Below are 21,722 nucleotides of genomic sequence, written 5' to 3'. Positions count from 1 at the left end.
GCCATCCTGGCCACACCTGTTGCCCACCTCAGAGGTCATTCTGGCCAAACCTTCCACCCACCTCTGACGTCTCATGGCAACACTTTCTGCCCAACTCTGAGGCCATTCTGGCCACACCTGACACCAGCATCTGAGGCCATCCTGGCCACACCAGCTGCCCACCATTGAAGCCATCCTGGTCACATCTGCCACCTGCCTCTGAGGCCATCCTGGCCACAGTTGCTGCCTACCTCTGAAGCTATCCTGACCCCACCTGCCACCCGCCTCTAAGGCCATCCTGGTCACACATGCTGCCAGCCTCTGAGGCTTTCCTGGCTACACCTGCCGCCCTACGGCTGTGCCAAGTGCACTTTATTTCTCAGTTAATAACCACCTTGAGCAGCATGTGAAGGTCAGGAGCCCTGTTTTTCCGCTCGGATGATCCTGTAACCACATACAAAGAAAATGGGGTGCTGAATCAGTTATGGTGCACCTAAATGTGTCAGAAATTAACGAAAAGTAGTAGTAATTACACAGGTGGGGTACGGGAAAGTAATCTGCCTAAGCTCCCCAGAAAATTGTTGCCTCCAGAGTCAAGTAGTGTGCTCTTTCATTGAAACACACCAGTTCCGGGGGGACAAGGAATCACATGACTTCAGGTGTCAAGCACCAGCTTTCCATTACATGGAAATAAGGAAGTACTGTGTAAGGCCTTAGTCAGACGGGCGTTTTTTGCCGCGATTTGCGCATGCGCATGCGTCCGGCGATTTTATAAAACCATTGCTTTGCAATGGTATCGGACACATGAGTGCTTTTTATGCGCTCGTCCGATAAATTATAGAACAGAAATCGCAGATCGCACCTATCTGCGATCTGCGATTCCTGTTCTCTTCTCTATATGCGCTCAATGGGGCCGGCGGCAGCAGCGCCGACCCCATTGAGAACATATAGAAGACAAATCATTCTTCTCTGCCACAGCTGTAACAGCTGTGACAGAGAAGAACGATGTTTGCCCATTGAATTCAATGGAGCCGGCAATACAGCCGCTCCATTGAAAGCAATGGGCTGCCGGCATGCGCGGGGTGAATTGTCGGGAAGGGCTTAAATATATAAGCCTTTCCCTGCAATTCATCCTAAAATGTGTTAAAATAAAAAAAAATTGTATACTCACCTTTCCGCTGCAGCCGGAGTCCAGCCGCGGCCGCTGTCAGTTCTCCTGAACTGCTTCTCGGCACTATTCAGCCGGCGGGGCTTTAAAATCCCCGCCTGCTGAATGATCTGCCTCTGATTGGTCACAGCCCTGACCAATCAGAGGCAGGTTTCACTCACACACCCATTCATGAATTCATGAATGGGTGAGTGACTGCTGCCTCTCAGCGCTGAGCCAATCAGGGGCAGGTCTAACTCACATCCATTCATGAATTCATGAATGGGTGTGAGTGAGACATGCCTCTGATTGGCTCAGCGCTGAGCCAATCAGGGGGCAGGTCTGACTCACACCCCCTTCACACCCACTGCAGGACGGCCGCGCGGAGCTCCGGCTGCCGGGAGAAGGTGAGTATATATATATTTTTTATTTTTACACATTTTAGGATGAATTGCAGGGAAGGGCTTATATATTTAAGCCCTTCCCGACAATTCATCCCGGGCTCGCCCGCAGCGCATTGCTTTAAATGGAGCCGGCTCTATTGCCGTCTCCATTGAATGCAATGCGCTGGACAGCTCCGGCCCGTTTCTAATGAAACGCGGCTAGGAGCAGATTTTCGGGCGATTTGCGGGCGACTTGCGCGCACCGGTCACGCGATTTGCGGATGCGCATCCGTCATGCGATCCGCAAATCGCGTGAAAAAACGCCCGTGTGACTAAGGCCTCAGAAAGTATACATAAAAGTATGTATGTACCAACAAACACGTTGACCATAGAAACCAAAACACTTCACTTACTACTCGGCTCTACAGGCAACTATTATTTAGGGCGTTTAGGGGGTTTCTTTCCTGTAACTCACATGTATAATTACTATTACTTTTCATTAATTCCTTACAGACTTTTAAGTTTACCATAGCTGACATAGAGACCATTTTCTACATATACATTTCTTACATTGGTCGTGTCTTCTGGACTAGTATTGGAGGTGTCTGCGCACTGGTCCTGCACCGGCTGACTTGTGATGTTAGAGATAGATAGATAGATAGATATGAGATAGCTATATATATATATATATATATATATATATATATATATACAGTATATATAAGATAGATAGATATGAGATAGCTTGAGATATATATATATATATATATATATATATATATATATATATATATATATATATATATATATATATATATATATATATGAGATAGATAGATATGAGATACACGATATGAGATAGATAGATCAGAATAGGCAATAAGAACTTCTTTTCACACTTCCGTCCTCTAAGCTTTTCTCACTTGCAGTCTAACAACTCCCCAGTTGGACAATTACTTCCTTCTCCCCATAAAGTCATCCATAAAATGTTGTTTAGCTATAAGAGGCTTCATTTTCGAGTTTGACTGGGGAATTTTACGGAGCTGAGCGAGGTCACCGTACTCTGCTTGTTTCTTGGTATTAAAAATTGTCTTTGTGGGCAGTATCCCATTCTTTAATATCAAAGTCGTACATCACAACAATCAGATTATATTGCCACCTGAAATGAAGCCTTAAGTTATGGTCGGTGTGCACTTAGACTTGTTGTTTCCCATTCAAGGATGTGTGTATAATATAGACAGCCCCTGTGGCAGCTATGGGTACTGTAATGTAGGTGGGTCCAGCGCAAACTGACCTTCATCTTTGTTCAAACAGCACCATGAACACTCCTAAGGTTCCTGCCCGCCATCTTCTCTACTTAGGGTCAGAAGAAAAGCTGAACCATTGTATTCAAGAATGGGGAGAGAGTCAGCGGGATAGAAACCATAACAAAGTACAGTATGTTGGGCTTTAAAAAGACATATATCCATCGAGTTCAGCGTATCCCCCCTCTCCACCCCCCAATGTTGATCCAGAGGAAGGGGAAAAAAATGCAATGAGATAGAAGCCAATCTTCCTCATTTAACCCCTTGAGTGGCGGGTTTCCTACCACCCTGTCGTGCCCACCAGGGCAGGTTTTTTAAATGGTCTAATCATTGAATTTCAACAAATTTTTCAGTTGCGTTCCAAGAGCCATAACTTTTTCATTTTTCCATTGACCATGCCATATGGGGGCTTGTTTTTTGCTGGAGAAGTTGTACTTTTTGATGGCATCATTTTTGGGTATATATAATGTATTGCATAACTTTTGTAAAAACATTTGTAGGGAGATTGGGGGGAAAAAAAGAAATTCTGCCATTTGTTTTTGGATTTCATTTTTACGGCGTTCAACATGCAGAATAAATAGTGTAATAACATTATTCTCTGAGTCAGCACGATTCCGGCGATATGAAGTTTATACAGATTTTATGTTTCGGGGAGGAAAAAAAGAAATGGAAAAAAAAGGGCCATGTCATTAAGGGGTTAAATAATGTACCAACTTCCTTCTCTGGGTCATTACGACGCACGGATACCACATGTGTGATTTTATTTTACATTTTTTACAAAGTAAAGGGAGACAAGTGTTTTTATTTTTATTTTTTTTAATAATTTTTTTACTGTTGCTTTTTTTAAACTTTTTTTTTAATTTTTGTCCCTTTAGGGGACTTTCACAGGGACCCATCAGGACCCCCTGATCACTTTCCGGGGGTCCGATGGTGACAGCCCTTTACATGCTGCAGTGACAGCCCTTTACATGCTGCAGTAACATAGACTGCAGCATGTAAAGGGTTAACACAGCAGAGATCGGAGGTTTTCTGTGATCTCTGCTGTAAGAGATGGTACCTAGTTGTCCTCTGACAGCCAAGCACCAGCTCTCCCTGCCACAGAGATCATTGGCTTGCTTCTGACAAGCCGATGATCTCTATGGCAACCTATAAACAAAGCAGGAGACTTAGAAGCAGGAGATTGCCGGCATATCGGCAATATCTTCCTGCTTCTCAATGTCCTGCTTTGTTCTCTGTGGGTCTGTGCAGGCAGAGCACACTGTCACAGCCTGTGGCATTGTGCTCTGCAGCTCCCATAGTGATACATAGCCCGGAAATCTTCCGGGCTATATCACTATCGACAGTGGAGCTTGTCCCGGAAAATTTCCGGGCGTGCCACTCAAGGGGTTAAGGGGGAAAAATTCTCCCCAATTCCAATCGGAATAATCCCAGATAATCGACCCTTCTGAAGTAATCAGTGACATAACATAATATTGTATCACTCAAGAAAGGCGACCAGGCCCCTCTTAAAATCCTTCATCGAACTTAGTATTGCCGTGTCCCCAGCCAGAGAGTTCCAGTCTCACTGCTTTAAAGAACCCCCTTCTGTGTTGTGTAGAAACCTTATTTCCTTGAGATGTAGAGCACCCCCTTGTTACAGTCCTGGGTATAAATACATAATGGGAGAGATCTCTGTACTGACCCCTGATATATTATACATAGTTATTAGGGTGCCCCCTTGTTACAGTACTGAGTATAATAGATGATAGGAGAGATCTCTGTACTGACCCCTGATATATCTATACAATGTTATTAGAGCGCCCCCTTGTTACTGTCCTGGGTATAATAGATGATGGAGGAAATCTCTGTAGTGATCCCTGATATACAGTATTTATGCATAGTTATTAGAGCACCCCCTTGTTACAGTCCTGGGTATAAATAGATGATGGGAGATATCTCTGTACTGACCCCTGATATATTTATTATACATGGTTATTAGAGCGCCCCCTTGTTGCAGTCCTAGGTATAAATAGATGATTAGAGAGATCTCTGTATGGATCCCTGATATATCTATACATACTTATTACAGCACCCCCTTGTTACAGTTCTGGGTATAATAGATGATGGGAGAGATCTCACCATCATGTGATCATGGGAGGATCATGTAACTCACTCACTCAGTCACTCACGGACAAGTGGTTGTTAGTACTTTGATGATGGGAGAGATCTCTGTACTGCCCCATGATATACAGTTAGGGCCAGAAATATTTGGACAGTGACACAAGTTTTGTTATTTTAGCTGTTTACAAAAACATGTTCAGAAATACAATTATATATATAATATGGGCTGAAAGTGCACACTCCCAGCTTCAATATGAGAGTTTCCACATCCAAATCGGAGAAAGGGTTTAGGAATCATAGCTCTGTAATGCATAGCCTCCTCTTTTTCAAGGGACCAAAAGTAATTGGACAATGGACTCTAAGGGCTGCAATTAACTCAGAAGGCGTCTCCCTCGTTAACCTGTTATCAATTAAGTAGTTAAAAGGTCTGGGGTTGATTCCAGGTGTGTGGTTTTGGATTTGGAAGCTGTTGCTGTGACCAGACAACATGCGGTCAAAGGAACTCTCAATTGAGGTGAAGCAGAACATCCTGAGGCTGAAAAAAAAGAAAAAATCCATCAGAGAGCTAGCAGACATGCTTGGAGTAGCAAAATCAACAGTCGGGTACATTCTGAGAAAAAAGGAATTCACTGGTGAGCTTGGGAACTCAAAAAGGCCTGGGCGTCCACGGAAGACAACGGTGGTGGATGATCGCCGCATACTTTCTTTGGTGAAGAAGAACCCGTTCACAACATCAACTGAAGTCCAGAACACTCTCAGGGAAGTAGGTGTATCTGTCTCTAAGTCAACAGTGAAGAGAAGACTCCATGAAAGTAAATACAAAGGGTTCACATCTAGATGCAAATCATTCATCAATTCCAAAAATAGACAGGCCAGAGTTAAATTTGCCGAAAAACACCTCAAGAAGCCAGCCCAGTTCTGGAAAAGTATTCTATGGACAGATGAGACAAAGATCAACCTGTACCAGAATGATGGGAAGAAAAAAGTTTGGAGAAGAAAGGGAACGGCACATGATCCAAGGTACACCACATCCTCTGTAAAACATGGTGGAGGCAACGTGATGGCATGGGCATGCATGGCTTTCAATGGCACTGGGTCACTTGTGTTTATTGATGACATAACAGCAGACAAGAGTAGCCGGATGAATTCTGAAGTGTACCGGGATATACTTTCAGCCCAGATTCAGCCAAATGCTGCAAAGTTGATCGGACGGCGCTTCACAGTACAGATGGACAATGACCCCAAGCATACAGCCAAAGCTACCCAGGAGTTCATGAGTGCAAAAAAGTGGAACATTCTGCAATGGCCAAGTCAATCACCAGATCTTAACCCAATTGAGCATGCATTTCACTTGCTCAAATCCAGACTTCAGACGGAAAGACCCACAAACAAGCAAGACCTGAAGGCTGCGGCTGTAAAGGCCTGGCAAAGCATTAAGAAGGAGGAAACCCAGCGTTTGGTGATGTCCATGGGTTCCAGACTTAAGGCAGTGATTGCCTCCAAAGGATTCGCAACAAAATATTGAAAAAAAAATATTTTGTTTGGGTTATGTTTATTTGTCCAATTACTTTTGAGCTCCTAAAATGTGGAGTGTTTGTAAAGAAATGTGTACAATTCCTACATTTTCTATCAGATATTTTTGTTCAACCCTTTAAATTAAACGTTACAATCTGCACTTGAATTCTGTTGTAGAGGCTTCATTTCAAATCCAATGCGGTGGCATGCAGAGCCCAACTCGCGAAAATTGTGTTACTGTCCAAATATTTCTGGCCCTAACTGTATTTATACATAGTTATTAGGTCTCCCCTCAGCCATCTTTTTTTCTGAAGTGAACAACCCCAATTTTTATAACCTCTCTGGGTATTGTTGTCCACCTATCCTGTTTATTACCTTAGTTGCCCGCTCAAGCTCTGATATGTCCTTCCTGAGTACTGGTGCCCAAAACTGTCCACAATATCCCATGTGTAGTCTGGCCAGTGACTTGTAAAGAGGAAGAACAATGTTCTCGTCATGCGCCCCTAAACCTCTCTTGATGCACCCAATGATCCTGTTTGCCTTGGCAGAAGCTGCCTGACACTGGTTGCTCCAGTAAAGCTTACAGTTAACTAAAATCCCCAAGTCCTTTTCCATGTCAGTGTTTCCCATATAATGTGTAATGGTGACATGTATTTCTTTGCCCGTGTGCAGAACCTTTCATTAATCAGTGTTACACCTCATTTGCCACTTTTCTGGACCCAACTTATCCAGACCCTCTTGCAATTGCATTCTCTCCTCTCTTGTGTTAATTACTTTATATACTTTTGTATGACATACAAATAGTGATATTTTGCTGCACAAGCCTTCTACATGATCATTAATAAAAGTATTAAAAAGAATAGGGCCCAATACTGCCCTCTGTGACACCCACTAAAAATGTGACTCCCTCCAATGCTGCCCCCTGTGGCACCCCACTAGTAATGGTGACCAAATCAGATAATGTACAATTTATAACCCCCCTCTGCTTTCTATATCACTGACCAGTTATTTACCCACTTACACGCATTATTGTTCAGGCCAAGTAATCTCATTTTATATACCAACCAGGGGCGTAACTATAGGGGATGTGGTTGCTTCTGAAACCAGGACCCTTAGGGGACTTATAAGGTCTATCTTCTCCATAAAGTAAGCCTAGTAGCATGAATAAAGCATTACAGTTGGGGGCCCCATTACGGATTTTGCATTAAGGCCCAGAAGTTTCAAGTTACGCCTCTGAAACCAACCCTTTATGCGACACAATAGCAATCGCTTTGGAAAAGTCCAAATACACAAGATTCAGTGATTCTCCCTGGTCCAGTCTAGAACTTACCTCCTCGTTGAAGCTAATCAGGTTGGTTTGACAGGAGTGACCCCCCATAAAGTGAGTTATACAACTATTTTCCTTGAGGTTCTCCTGGATGGCATTTCTTAAAAACCCTTCAACCATTTTACCCACAATGGAAGTAAGACCTACCGGCCTGTAATTTCCATGGTCACTTTTTAAACCCTTTTTGAATGTCGGCACCACATTGGTTATGCGCCAATCCAGTGGTACAGACCTCATCACCATAGAGTTCTTAAATATATGAAGCAACGATCTGTCTATCACATTGTTTGATTCCCTTAGAACACGGGGGTTAATGCCATCGGGGCTGGGTGATTTTCTATTAATTTTTTGGAGACAGATCTTTACTTCTTCCTGTGTTAGGGCACCTACCCACTTGCGTTGCCAATTTTCGTGCGTGAAAACGCGGCGTTTTCGCACGTTTTCCGCGCGTTTTTTGCAGCCCTCCATTGACAATCATGGGTGCATTAAGAGAAAAATAAGGAGACATATGCAACTGACAGTTCTATGTGAAAAAACCCCACGAAACGGAAAAAAAACCCCAGATGGACAAGAACGCATTCTATACTAATTGCTCTTGAGAAAAAATGCAAAACATCACAGGAAAAAAAATCGCAAGTGGGTAGGAACCCTTAGACTGGTGACCTTTAGTGGAGAGTTTACTTAATCACTCTGCATTTCATCTGACATTTCATTTTCCTCTGTGAATACACTGGAGAAAAAAAACTATTTAATAGATTTGCTTGCTTTTTGTCAGCCTCTACAAATTTTCCCACACTCATTAAAAGGCCAACACTTTCAGTATTAATTAGAGATGAGCGAACGTACTCGTCCGAGCTTGATATTCGTGCGAATATTAGGGTGTTCGGGATGCTCGTTACTCGTAACGAGTACCACGCGGTGTTCCGGTTACTTTCAGTTTCCTCTCTGAGACGTTAGCGCGCTTTTCTGGCCAATTGAAAGACAGGGAAGGCATTACAACTTCCCCCTGTGACGTTCAAGCCCTATACCACCCCCCTGCTGTGAGTGGCTGGGGTGATCAGATGTCACCCGAGTATAAAAGTCGGCCCCTCCCGCGGCTCGCCACACATGCCTTGTGAGTTAGCTGAGGGAAAGTCCAGTTCTATTGGAGTTGCTGTAGGGAGAGTATTTGTAGTGAGTGTAGGCTTCAAGAACCCCAACGGTCCTTCTTAGGGCCACATCTACGTGTGTGCAGGCTGCTGTTAGCAGTGGAGAAATTTTTTTTTTTTCTCAAAATCGGCAGTGCAGAGCATTGCACCCGGTATTAGGGACAGAAGTGGTGCTTAGGCAGGGAGAGTGTTAGGAGTGAGTGTAGCCTTCAAGAACCTCAACGGTCCTTTCTAGGGCCACATTTAACTGTGTGGAGTATTGTGCAGGCTGCTGTTAGCTGTGTTGCTTTTTTTTTTTTTCTCAAAATCGGCGGTGCAGAGCATTGCACCCTGCATTGATACTACAGGCACAGAATTGTGTAGGCAGGGCCACAACACAGTTATTAGTCATTGAATAGATGCAGTGGGCCTTTTCTTTTTTAACAAAAGGGAAAAAAGTATATTTGCCCTGCCTCTGTCAGTCCTAAGGGCTCTGGGTACGTGTGTGCTGCGTGGAGAACGTAAAAAAATCAGACGCAACCAGCTACGGTTGAGTGCAGCCTTGCGCCAATTTCTTTCCTGCCTGGGAAATACCTACTCTGCCACAGTTAATAACTCTGCAACAGTAAAGTTCTGTGACACTTTTGCAGGGCCGCAACACAGTTATATTAGTCATTGAATAGATGCAGTGGGCCTTTTCTTTTTTAACAAAAGGGAAAACAGTATATTTGCCCTGCCTCTGTCAGTCCTAAGGGCTCTGGGTACGTGTGTGCTGCGTGGAGAACGTAAAAAAATCAGACGCAACCAGCTACGGTTGAGTGCAGCCTTGCGCCAATTTCTTTCCTGCCTGGGAAATACTTGCTCTGCCACAGTTAATAACTCTGCAACAGTAAAGTTCTGTGACACTTTTGCAGGGCCGCAACACAGTTATATTAGTCATTGAATAGATGCAGTGGGCCTTTTCTTTTTTAACAAAAGGGAAAAAAGTATATTTGCCCTGCCTCTGTCAGTCCCAAGGGCTCTGGGTACGTGTGTGCTGCGTGGAGAACGTAAAAAAATCAGACGCAACAAGCTACGGTTGAGTGCAGCCTTGCGCCAATTTCTTTCCTGCCTGGGAAATACCTGCTCTGCCACAGTTAATAACTCTGCAACAGTAAAGTTCTGTGACACTTTTGCAGGGCCGCAACACAGTTATATTAGTCATTGAATAGATGCAGTGGGCCTTTTCTTTTTTAACAAAAGGGAAAAAAGTATATTTGCCCTGCCTCTGTCAGTCCTAAGGGCTCTGGGTACGTGTGTGCTGCGTGGAGAACGTAAAAAAATCAGACGCAACCAGCTACGGTTGAGTGCAGCCTTGCGCCAATTTCTTTCCTGCCTGGGAAATACCTGCTCTGCCACAGTTAATAACTCTGCAACAGTAAAGTTCTGTGACACTTTTGCAGGGCCGCAACACAGTTATATTAGTCATTGAATAGATGCAGTGGGCCTTTTCTTTTTTAACAAAAGGGAAAAAAGTATATTTGCCCTGCCTCTGTCAGTCCTAAGGGCTCTGGGTACGTGTGTGCTGCGTGGAGAACGTAAAAAAAATCAGACGCAACAAGCTACGGTTGAGTGCAGCCTTGCGCCAATTTCTTTCCTGCCTGGGAAATACCTGCTCTGCCACAGTTAATAACTCTGCAACAGTAAAGTTCTGTGACACTTTTGCAGAGCCGCAACACAGTTATATTAGTCATTGAATAGATGCAGTGGGCCTTTTCTTTTTTAACAAAAGGGAAAAAAGTATATTTGCCCTGCCTCTGTCAGTCCTAAGGGCTCTGGGTACGTGTGTGCTGCGTGGAGAACGTAAAAAAATCAGACGCAACCAGCTACGGTTGAGTGCAGCCTTGCGCCAATTTCTTTCCTGCCTGGGAAATACCTGCTCTGCCACAGTTAATAACTCTGCAACAGTAAAGTTCTGTGACACTTTTGCAGGGCCGCAACACAGTTATATTAGTCATTGAAAAGATGCAATGGGCCTTTTCTTTTTTAACAAAAGGAAAAAAAGTATATTTGCCCTGCCTCTGTCAGTCCTAAGGGCTCTGGGTACGTGTGTGCTGCGTGGAGAACGTAAAAAAATCAGACGCAACCAGCTACGGTTGAGTGCAGCCTTGCGCCAATTTCTTTCCTGCCTGGGAAATCAAACCACTGGTAATACAGCATGCTGAGGGGTAGGGGTAGGCCTAGAGGATGTGGACGCGGCCGAGGACGCGGAGGGCCAAGTGAGGGTGTGGGCACAGGCCGAGCCAGTGCGGTGGCCAGGGGTAGAGGCAGGGCCAGACCGAATAATCCACAAACTGTTTCCCAAAGCGCCCCCTCGCGCCATGCCACCCTGCACAGGTCAAGGTGCTCTACGGTGTGGCAGTTTTTCACAGAGACGCCTGACGACCGACGAACAGTGGTGTGCAACCTTTGTCGCGCCAAGATCAGCTGGGGAGGCACCACCAACAGCATGCGCAGGCATATGATGGCCAAGCACCCCACAAGGTGGGACGATGCCCGTTCACCGCCTCCGGTTTGCACCACTGCCTCTCCCCCTGTGCCCCAACCTGCCACTGAGATCCAACCCCCCTCTGAGGACACAGGCACTACCGTCTCCTGGCCTGCACCCACACCCTCACCTCCGCTGTCCTCGGCCCCATCCAGCAATGTATCTCAGCGCAGCGTCCAGACGTCGCTAGTGCCACAGTTTGAGCGCAAGCGCAAGTACGACGCCACGCACCCGCACGCTCAAGCGTTAAACATGCACATTGCAAAATTGATCAGCCTAGAGATGCTGCCATATAGGCTTGTGGAAACGGAGGCTTTCAAAAGCATGATGGCGGCGGCTGCCCCGCGCTACTCGGTTCCCAGTCGCCACTACTTTTCCCGATGTGCCGTCCCAGCCCTGCACGACCACGTCTCCCGCAACATTGTACGCGCCCTCACCAACGCGGTTACTGCCAAGGTCCACTTAACAATGGACACGTGGACAAGCACAGGCGGGCAGGGCCACTATATCTCCCTGATGGCACATTGGGTGAATTTAGTGGAGGCTGGGACAGAGTCAGAGAGTGGGACCGCTCACGTCCTACCCACCCCCAGAATTGCGGGCCACAGCTCGGTGGTGGTATCTGCAGCGGTGTATGCTTCCTCCACTAAAGCACCTTCCTCCTCCTCCTCCTCCTCCAACGCAACCTCTGTCTCGCAATCAAGATGTGTCAGCAGCACGTCGCCAGCAGTCGGTGTCACGCGGCGTGGCAGCACAGCGGTGGGCAAGCGTCAGCAGGCCGTGCTGAAACTACTCAGCTTAGGAGAGAAGAGGCACACGGCCCACGAACTGCTGCAGGGTCTGACAGAGCAGACCGACCACTGGCTTGCGCCGCTGAGCCTCCAACCGGGCATGGTCGTGTGTGACAACGGCCGTAAGCTGGTGGCGGCTCTGCAGCTCGGCAGCCTCACGCACGTGCCATTTAATCATAGAATGGTAGAGTTGGAAGGGACCTCCAAGGTCATCTGGTCCAACCCCGCGCTCAGTGCAGGATTCACTAAATCATCCCAGACAGATGTCTGTCCAGCCTTTGTTTGAACACTTCCATTGAAGGAAAACTCATCACCTTGGGGTAACCTGTTCCACTCATTGATTACCCTCACTGTTAGAAGGTGTTTTTCTAATCGCTTATTTGTGTCCCCTCCCTTTCAGTTTCATCTCATTGCTTCTAGTCTTTCCTTGGGCAAATGAGAACAGGGCTGATCCCTCTGCACTGTGACAGCCCTTCAAATATTTGTAGACAGCTATTAAGTCTCCTCTCAGCCTTTTCTTCTACAAGCTACGCATTCATAGATCCTTTAACCGTTCCTCATAGGACATAATTTGCAGACCGCTCACCATCTTGGTAACTCTTCTCTGAAGTTACTCTAGTTTGTCTATGTCTTTTTTAAAGTGCGGTGCCCAGAACTGGGCACAGTATTCCAGATGAGCTCTGACTAAGGAAGAGTAGAGGCAGATAATTACCTCACGTAATCTAGACTCTATGCTTCTCTTAATACATCTCAGAATTGTGTTTGCCTTTTTGGCTGCTGCATCACATTGTTGACTCATGTTCAGTCTATGATCTATTAGTATACCCAAGTCTTTTTCACATGTGCTGCTGCTTAGCCCAATTCCTCCCATTCTGTATGTCCTTTTTTCATTTTTCTTGTCCAGATGTAGGACTTTGCATTTCTCCTTGTTAAATACCATTCTGTTAGTCGCCGTCCACTGTTCAAGCTTTTCTAGATCTTTTTGAATACTCTCTCTCTCTCTCTTCCCTGGTGTTAGCTATCCCTCCTAGCTTTGTGTCGTCAGTAAATTTGATCAGAGAGATTCTTCTACTTGGATGTGCAGCCTTTTATGACCACTCTTTGAGTACGATCACTCAGCCAGTACTGAATCCACCTAACAGTTGCCTTGTCAATCCCATATTTAGTCATTTTTTCAATAAGGATGGTATGAGATACTTTGTCAAATGCTTTACTAAAGTCAAGATATACTATATCCACCGCGTTTTCCTGATCAACCCAGTCTGTGATTCTGTCATAGAAGAAAATTAGATTTGTCTGGCATGACTTGTTTGTTACAAACCTATGCTGGCTCTGGTTAATTACTCCATTGTTTTCCAAGTACTTGCATACATGCTGTTTAATAATTTGCTTGAAAGATCTCTCCCAGTATAGAAGTCAGGCTCACAGGTCTGTAGCTTCCTGAATCCACCTTCTTCCCTTTTTTGAAGATAGGGACAACATTTGCCCCTTTCCAATCTTCTGGAAGGAGGAGTGGAACACTAAGGAACTTATATCTGCTTCAAGCAGTTTGCAAAAGTCCAAAGAGGTATATTGTCATTCCATAGTATCAGACAGATATGCAACGTTTCGACCTGAACAGTCTTTTTCAGGCATGCTTCTGCTGGATTTGCTATTGAAGATCAGTGGGTCAATGGTCATATTGTTGCTGGCACCTAACCTACATTTTGTGGATATCTATGGTGTGCTGCTGGCTGCTCTTTTTCCTCTTTTCCAATCTTCTAGGACTTCTCCTGTTCTCCAGGAATTTTCCCTTTAGGAGATCCGCAGATTTTGGCTTCCCAGTTTATGTCCGGATAGTTAAAGCCACCCCATTAATAATTACCTCATTGTGATTTGCTGCTTTATCTATTTGCCGCATTGATAGATTTTCAGTGGCTTGTTATATTTGTTGTCTATAGAAAACCCTTATGAGGATTTTATTGTTGTTTTTCCTTCCATGTATCTCTACCCATAGAGACTCCACATGTTCATCTCCCTCCTATATATCTTCCTGATTTTAAACAGGATTTTACATAAAGACAAACTCCTCCCCCTTTCCGGTTTTTACAATCCCTTCTGAACAAACTGTACCCTGTAAATTCACCGCCCAGTCACAGCTTTAATCAGGTCTTAGTTATCTCCTGCTGCTTTTCTGCTGTGGCTTGTGGCACAAGTAGTAATTCAGAAAATACTAATTTTGAGGTCCTCGGTCTAAGCTTACATCTTAGCTACCTGTAATTGTTTTTAAAAACCTTTCACCTACCTCTAACTTTGTCATTGATGCCAATATATACCATGACTGCTGGCTCTCACCAGCCCCTCTAGTAATCTGTCAACCCGATCCACAATGTGTTGAACTTGAGCGCCAGGAAGACAACACACTGTTTGATAATCCCGGTCTTTGTGGCAGATCACCCTGTCTGTTCCCCTAATAATTGAGTCCCCCACTACCAGGACTTGTCTAGCCTGCAATTCCCCTTCTTACTGGAGTAGACATCCCCCATCTTCCTGGTAGTCAGAGGCCATGACATACCACAGCAATGCTAACCATCTCATTTGCCAACTTTGAAAATTTGAAATTTGTTGGGGTGTGCCAGTCCAAGACTTGCCTCCGTGGTTCGCTTACCTCTACCCCTCTTCCTGTCACCCAGCTAACTACCTGCTTGCCCTGCTCTCCCAAACTACCATCCACACCCATATCTACCCCAAGCTGCTCATTTAGATCTAGGATGTGGGCTTCCAAATGTCAACACCGCCACATCTCATACAGCAGTATGCACCCGGCTGTTCAAGGACTGCATACATGTCGCAAGATGTACACTGGATGGCATTGTCTGCACATGGAGCACATTCTAAATGGGGATCGTACAGATAGATTAGATACAAATATATATGCAAAACTTAAAAATAGATAAGCAGTAAATTTATACAAGTGGTTCTTCCAAGTGCCCGAATTCAAAGTCACTAAACCCAAGTCACACACTTAGGAAACAGCACACTTAGAATGCAACCACACTCACTTGAGTTTGCGTTACATAGCACTTATTTGTAATGTCCCTGTTTGGCTTGATTAAATTTCAATTTTTGCAATAGAGTCTCCTCAAATATCAAGTCAAGTTCTTTCTATCATTAAGCAGGGAATAACAGTGACTTGTGTATATATTCTGGTTGGATCTCTCATTATTAATAGGATCAAACAATGGTTGGCTATCCATACCCCTATGAGCAATGTAGATAATTGTATAGCCTCTTGGGTGTCTCAATGAGTTACACAAAAGCAAAGGGGAATTCATCTCCAAGAGAGGTTTATTCTGACTTTTAGAGAGGGGCTTCTGAAGAGTGGGGAGCCTTGTGGCTACACATCCCATATAAAACAAACAAATATATAGATTTTTTTAAATTTTGAGCATCAAATTTAACACATTTTCAAAAATCCTATTAGGATGTTCTGAGTTAAAGGTGTTGTCTTGTAAAAGCTAATACTTGAAGTGCAGCCCCTACCATATCCCAAAGATCCTGAAGTTTGGAGCACTGGAGAAGCCGCATGTTCACTTCACTGGTTCTGCTGGAGAACGGGAGTGGAGGTGCGTATGCGTGTTACCTGCTGCCCCACACTTCGGGATGCGGCTGGGTCTGCATTTCAGGTATGGGCTACAATGAATCAACCCTTTTAAGATAGCAGAGTCCCTCACTCAAAACTTCCATCAATCAGCCCAAGAAAAGCAAAGCTACAAAGAGCGACCCTCCCTCTGGAGGACCTAGCACAATGGGCATTACAAGAACAGCCCATTGATCCCAATAAGTGCTAGGAAATGCTTCATATCCCCCATGGTGGAGCTATTAAATGTAATACTTATAGATTACAGTTGACTATTGGAGTTCCCACCAGCAAGACACCCTGTGATCAGCTTATTTAAAGGAGCGCTTTCAACAAAAAGACCAACATTTCATAGCCCAGTCTAACTAAATCCTGAGCCTATCTACCATCTTAATACAGTTATTTCATCAGGTGGCGCTTCTTTGAAAAATCAAAGCCTTTTTAGCTGGAGTAGATTATAGTAAATATGATGAGCCCCATGTGACCACACCCCCTGAAGCTGGACCCCTCCCTCTTTTCAAAAAAGCGGTGGGGAATTGTGTAATTGGCTTAAAAGCTGCCATTTTGGCAGACGCATCAAGATCGTGGCTTTAAAGCCATACTAAAAAATCATCATTAAATTTAAGCTTTTAGCACATTTAAGGTCATAGGGAACCTGACAGTGTGAATATGCAGTCCAAATGCAAGCAGATGGTTATAGGGCAGGAGGACCTGAGCAGAATGATATATAGCTATGAACTTAGAGGTCCAGTAGGAGGTCCTATAAGTGATTGACAACCGTCTGTGACCGGTTGCTCAGCTAATCCTGCTTGCAGTGAGGACTTCTTTAAAAGAATGTTCAATACACTTAAAAATATCACTTTTTGCAGGAACATGAACTTTTGTGATTAATCTCGTGTTTGCTTACACTACACAAAGCTTGGGAACAAATGTTTATTATTTATAGGAAACCTTTCCGGCGGCCCGAGCTGTGATTGTAGAATTGGGTAATTTTTTTTAATTGGGGAAGAATCTGCACCTTGTATGAAAAAGGGAAATAGCATTATTTTGCAAAAAACATGATAAATTGTAGCACTTAGCTTTAATTAGCCCCTTATTTATTTTTAATTCCGCTCTTCAAAGCTGAATTGCAATTTTCCTTATTGCTCATTAGTATCCATTCATGTCGATGGCCATTAGTGAGCAATAACGACCACAACGCATCGTTCTATACCCCAATTTGATTCAATGTGTTAATTGCGCCACTTACGCGCTATCAATTGCTAAACCGTTTTGTGGAGGTAATTTAATAATCTCCCAAGTAGTTGCCTCATAAGAGCTCGCTTCAATGTAGCATCCGCTTGCAAGATGATCAGTCAACCACCTGCCTCTCCTGAACTATTCAATAGTAGCACTAAAACAACAGTCCTTTAACAATAAATGTATGAGCACAGCATTCCTAGATATAGAAATGGCACCGAAGGAGAAACAAAAGACAGATAGACAGATATTCAGAGAGATAGGAGATAGATAGATATGAGATGGATTCATAGATAGATAGATAGATATAAGATAGATAGATAGATATGAGATAGATAGATAGATAGATATGAGATAGATAGATAGATAGATAGATAGATAGATAGATAGATATGAGATGGATAGATATGAGATAGAAAGATAGAAGATAAACAGATAGATAGATAGATATGAGATAGATAGATAGATAGATAGATAGATAGATAGATAGATAGATAGATAGATATGAGATGGATAGATATGAGATAGAAAGATAGAAGATAAACAGATAGATAGAATGATAGATATGAGATAGATAGATAGAAAGATAGATATGAGATAGATAGATAGAAAGATAGATATGAGATAGATAGATAGATAGATAGATAGATAGATAGATAGATAGAAAGATAGATATGAGATAGATAGATAGATAGATAGATAGATAGATAGATAGATAGATATGAGATAGATAGATAGATAGAAAGATAGATATGAGATAGATAGATAGATAGATATGAGATAGATAGATATGAGATAGATAGATAGATAGAAGATAGATAGATAGGAGATAGAAAGATAGAAGATAAACAGATAGATGGTTACAAGATAGATAGATTGATAGATAGGTATGAGCTAGATAGATAGATCGATAGATAGATATGAGATAGATCGATATGTAGATAGATGGATAGATAGAAGATAACTAGATATGCGATAGATAGATAGATAGATAGATAGATAGATAGATAGATAGATAGATAGATAGATATGAGATAGATAGATAGATAGAATAAGAGATAGATAGATAGATAGATAGATAGATAGATAGATATGAGATAGATCGATATGTAGATAGATGGATAGATAGATAGAAGATAACTAGATATGTGATAGATAGATAGATAGATAGATAGATAGATAGATAGATATGAGAGAGACAGAGAGAGAGAGAGAAAGAGGGAGAGATAGATAGTGTAATACGTATTATTTTTCTTCTTTGGAAATGATCTCAGCTTCTCTGAATCTGGCCGTTCTCTGATAAATAATATTACCAGGAGGCACTGGGCCAGTTTTCGCACGCGCCAATGTAAGTAGTTACTATAATGGGAAAATCAATACACAATTGAAATGTCTTTCTTTTTATTCCGTCTGACAGATGACAAGGCCCGGCTGAATTATTGGTCTGTTTTCGGTACATACCACTACTCCAAATTGCTCAGGCTCACACAGATCCTCATATTCGCTCTTGAGCTGTGACAACGAACTTAGCTCCTTCTGTTCTGGTAGATTCTTTATAAGGTTCTGGAAAGCAAAATGAATGCAGAGGTTACAAAGAGTTAATTTAAATGAACAATTCATTTATTGTAAATGAATAAAATCTATTGTTCCTTGTTATCAGTAATTTTAAGGCAAGCAGAGGCCCAGAAACACTAGAGATAGATATAGCTATAGATAGATAGATATGTAAATAAATATGATATTGATAGATAGATATGAGATAGATAGATAGATAGATAGATAGATAGATAGATAGATAGATAGATAGATGGAAGATAGATAGAAGATAGATAGGTATAGATAGGTAGATAGATATGAGATGGATAGATATATATGAGATAAATAGATAGATATGAGATAGATAGATAGATAGATAGATAGATAGATAGATAGATAGATAGATATAGATAGTTAGATAGATATGAGATAGATAGATATGAGATAGATAGATATGAAATAGATAGATATAGATAGATAGATATGAGATAGATAGATATAGATAGTTAGATAGATATGAGATAGATAGATCTCTATTATATCTATCTGCCTATTATCTATCTATCTATTTGTTAATTTTGCACCTCTCTATCTACTGTATAACTAGTGAGTCATTAATTTGGTGTCTATTTCCCTCCATCTACTGTATTTATCTATGCAGCAATTACCCTGGCCTTTATCTATCTTGTATGGTAATGCTGGTGACAGGACTGTGCGGCGGCAGTATACTGTACACCACGGATGGTCATTTCTAATAGACGAGCCTCAGTTCAGCAGTTCTGCTTTTTAACCTGAATGAGGCTGAGTGTTTTATGAACAGAGGGCACTTTGTAATCTGCTGATCGTCAGCACTCCGCTGCATTAAGGAACCGTTACAGAAACACAAACCATTAAAATTTTGGCAATTATTTTATAACATTCCTAAAAACTTTATTTTCTTTAAATGTTAATTGCATTCTTAAAGGTTAGTTAAGTGAAGGCGATGATCCGGGATGCCCTTTTACTTCTTGCCAAATGATAACCTTTCTTTTATGCTTTCAAACTGGGGACATTAACCCTATGGATAGAGAGGAGGTGGCAACAAAGGAATAAAGCAGTGATAGAAACACAGCCTGAGAGGGAAGGATGACCTCCCTCCTAGACCTGGGCAATATAGAAAAGATTGTGCTGCCAATATATATATATATATATATATATATATATATATATATATATATATATATATATATATATATATATATATATACACACATGTAGCAGAGCCGAGTTTGCCAAATCACCATAAAAAGTGAAAAATGACAAGCTACTACCTACTGTTTTACATGCAATTGCTCAATGCCAGATTGGGGTGCCAACGCCACCAATAAAAAAAAAAATTCTGTTAATGGCCTTCCATTCATCCAGACAGAACATTTGAACCTTGGACTGGGCATTAAACTTTGTGGTGTAGTCTGTAAGGATTGCTCCAAGCAGTCAGTGATCGGCTCCCAATTCATATGAAATGCAGTCATCTTCTGTTCGACCTTTCACCAGAGGATCTATTGGCACCCTGGTGAGCCAGCCTGAGTCGGGGACTGATGAGTCTTACATATCACAGAGCAATGAAGGCAGTGTAAGGGGGAGCACTGCTGCATTCCCCGTTCATTATGTGTCAGAAAAAGATGATAGAGCAAATTGTATTGGTGATTAAAGTCACATAATACTGCCCTGGGACGGGGGAAGGGGAGAATATGACTGGCAGTAGACCAGCTAAATACCGGGGGTACCGAGCAGCATCTTATTTCCCATTTCCATTCTTCTATCCTGTAACACTCATTGTCAGTAACCGCCCTCCCCTAGAAGTTGTCGGATGGAAGAAACTTTCTCTCTGTGATTGTAACATTGATATAAGTGACTATGATATCAGAGCAAGAGGATCATTTATTGTGGAGAACTGACCCCTCGTAGGGAGGCTCTAGTACCCTGTTGTACCGCCTCAAGCTTGGATACAATATGCGATACAGGCAAGCATGGAGGCTCTAGTACCATGTTGTACCGCCTCTAGCTTGGATACAAGATGTGATATGGGTGGGCATGGAGGCTTTAGTACCCTGTTGTACCGCCTCTAGCTTGGATACAAGATGTGATACGGGTGGGCATGGATGCTGTAGATCCCTGTTGTATCACCTATAGCTTGGATGGAAGATGTGATACAGGTGGGCATGGAGGCACTAATACCCTGTTGCATCACCTCTAGCTTGGATACAGGATGTGATAGGGACAGAGACGAAGGCTCTAGTACCCTGTTGGGTTGCCTCTAACTTTGGCTACAAGATGTGATAGTGGGCGGGCATGAAGGCTGCTCTAGTACCCTGTTGTACAACCTCTAGCTTGGATACAAGATGCAATACAGGCATGCATGGAGGCTCTAGTGTCCTGTTGTACCGCCTCTAGCTTGGATACAAGATGTGATACGGGTGGGCATGGATGCCCTAATACCCTGTTGTATCACCTCTAGCTTGGATACAAGATGTGATATCGACAGACATGGAGGCTCTAGTACCCTGTTGTACCGCCTCTAGTTTGGAAACAAGATGTGATATGGGCAGGCATGGAGGCTCTAGTACCCTGTTGTACCGCCTCAAGCTTGGATACAATATGCGATATAGGCGGGCATGGAGGCTCTAGTACCCTGTTATACCACGTCTAGCTTGGATACAAGATGTGATACATGCGGGCAAGGAGGCTCTAGCACCCTGTTGGGCTGCCTCCAACTTTGGATACAAGATGTGATAGGGGTGGGCATGAAGGCTGCTCTAGTACCCTGTTGTACCACCACTAACTTGGATACAAGATGTGATACAGGCAGGCATGGAAGCTGTATATCACTGAGCAGTCCTTGTGTCTGGTATCACAACTCGGGGTGACCAACAGCCATATGTGATGGCCCCCCCCAAACCATCACACCAGCAGGGGGCAGTGTGCCACTCCACAGCAAAGGCAGGATTGAGATGGTCACCCCTAGGTCTCCAGGCATGAACATGGCCATGGCCATTGTCAGCGCCCAAATGGGTCAAGGTCAAAGGTCAAATATCCTCTTTTCATAACTGGTTGCTGAAGACAACCCAATTCCACTCTGTAGAAGTCCA

The 21,722-nt window shown here is 43.2% G+C and overlaps 1 protein-coding gene across 2 annotated transcripts in view; it reads right to left on the bottom strand.

The window, feature by feature from the left end:
• DIAPH2 (diaphanous related formin 2) overlaps positions 1 to 21,722 on the bottom strand; it is a 1,247,874-nt gene that overhangs the window by 585,519 nt on the left and 640,633 nt on the right. For both annotated transcript variants that reach the window (XM_066581425.1, XM_066581424.1), the window contains one exon: positions 18,520 to 18,621. In XM_066581425.1, the coding sequence (XP_066437522.1) occupies positions 18,520 to 18,621 (102 nt within the window). The remainder of the gene's footprint in view (positions 1 to 18,519; positions 18,622 to 21,722) is intronic.

This window comes from Eleutherodactylus coqui, chromosome 10, assembly GCF_035609145.1.
Source record: "Eleutherodactylus coqui strain aEleCoq1 chromosome 10, aEleCoq1.hap1, whole genome shotgun sequence".
Taxonomy (NCBI): Eukaryota; Metazoa; Chordata; class Amphibia; order Anura; family Eleutherodactylidae; genus Eleutherodactylus; species Eleutherodactylus coqui.
The sequence above is the reverse complement of the archived record's forward strand: the minus strand, read 5'-3'. Positions and strand labels throughout refer to the sequence as shown.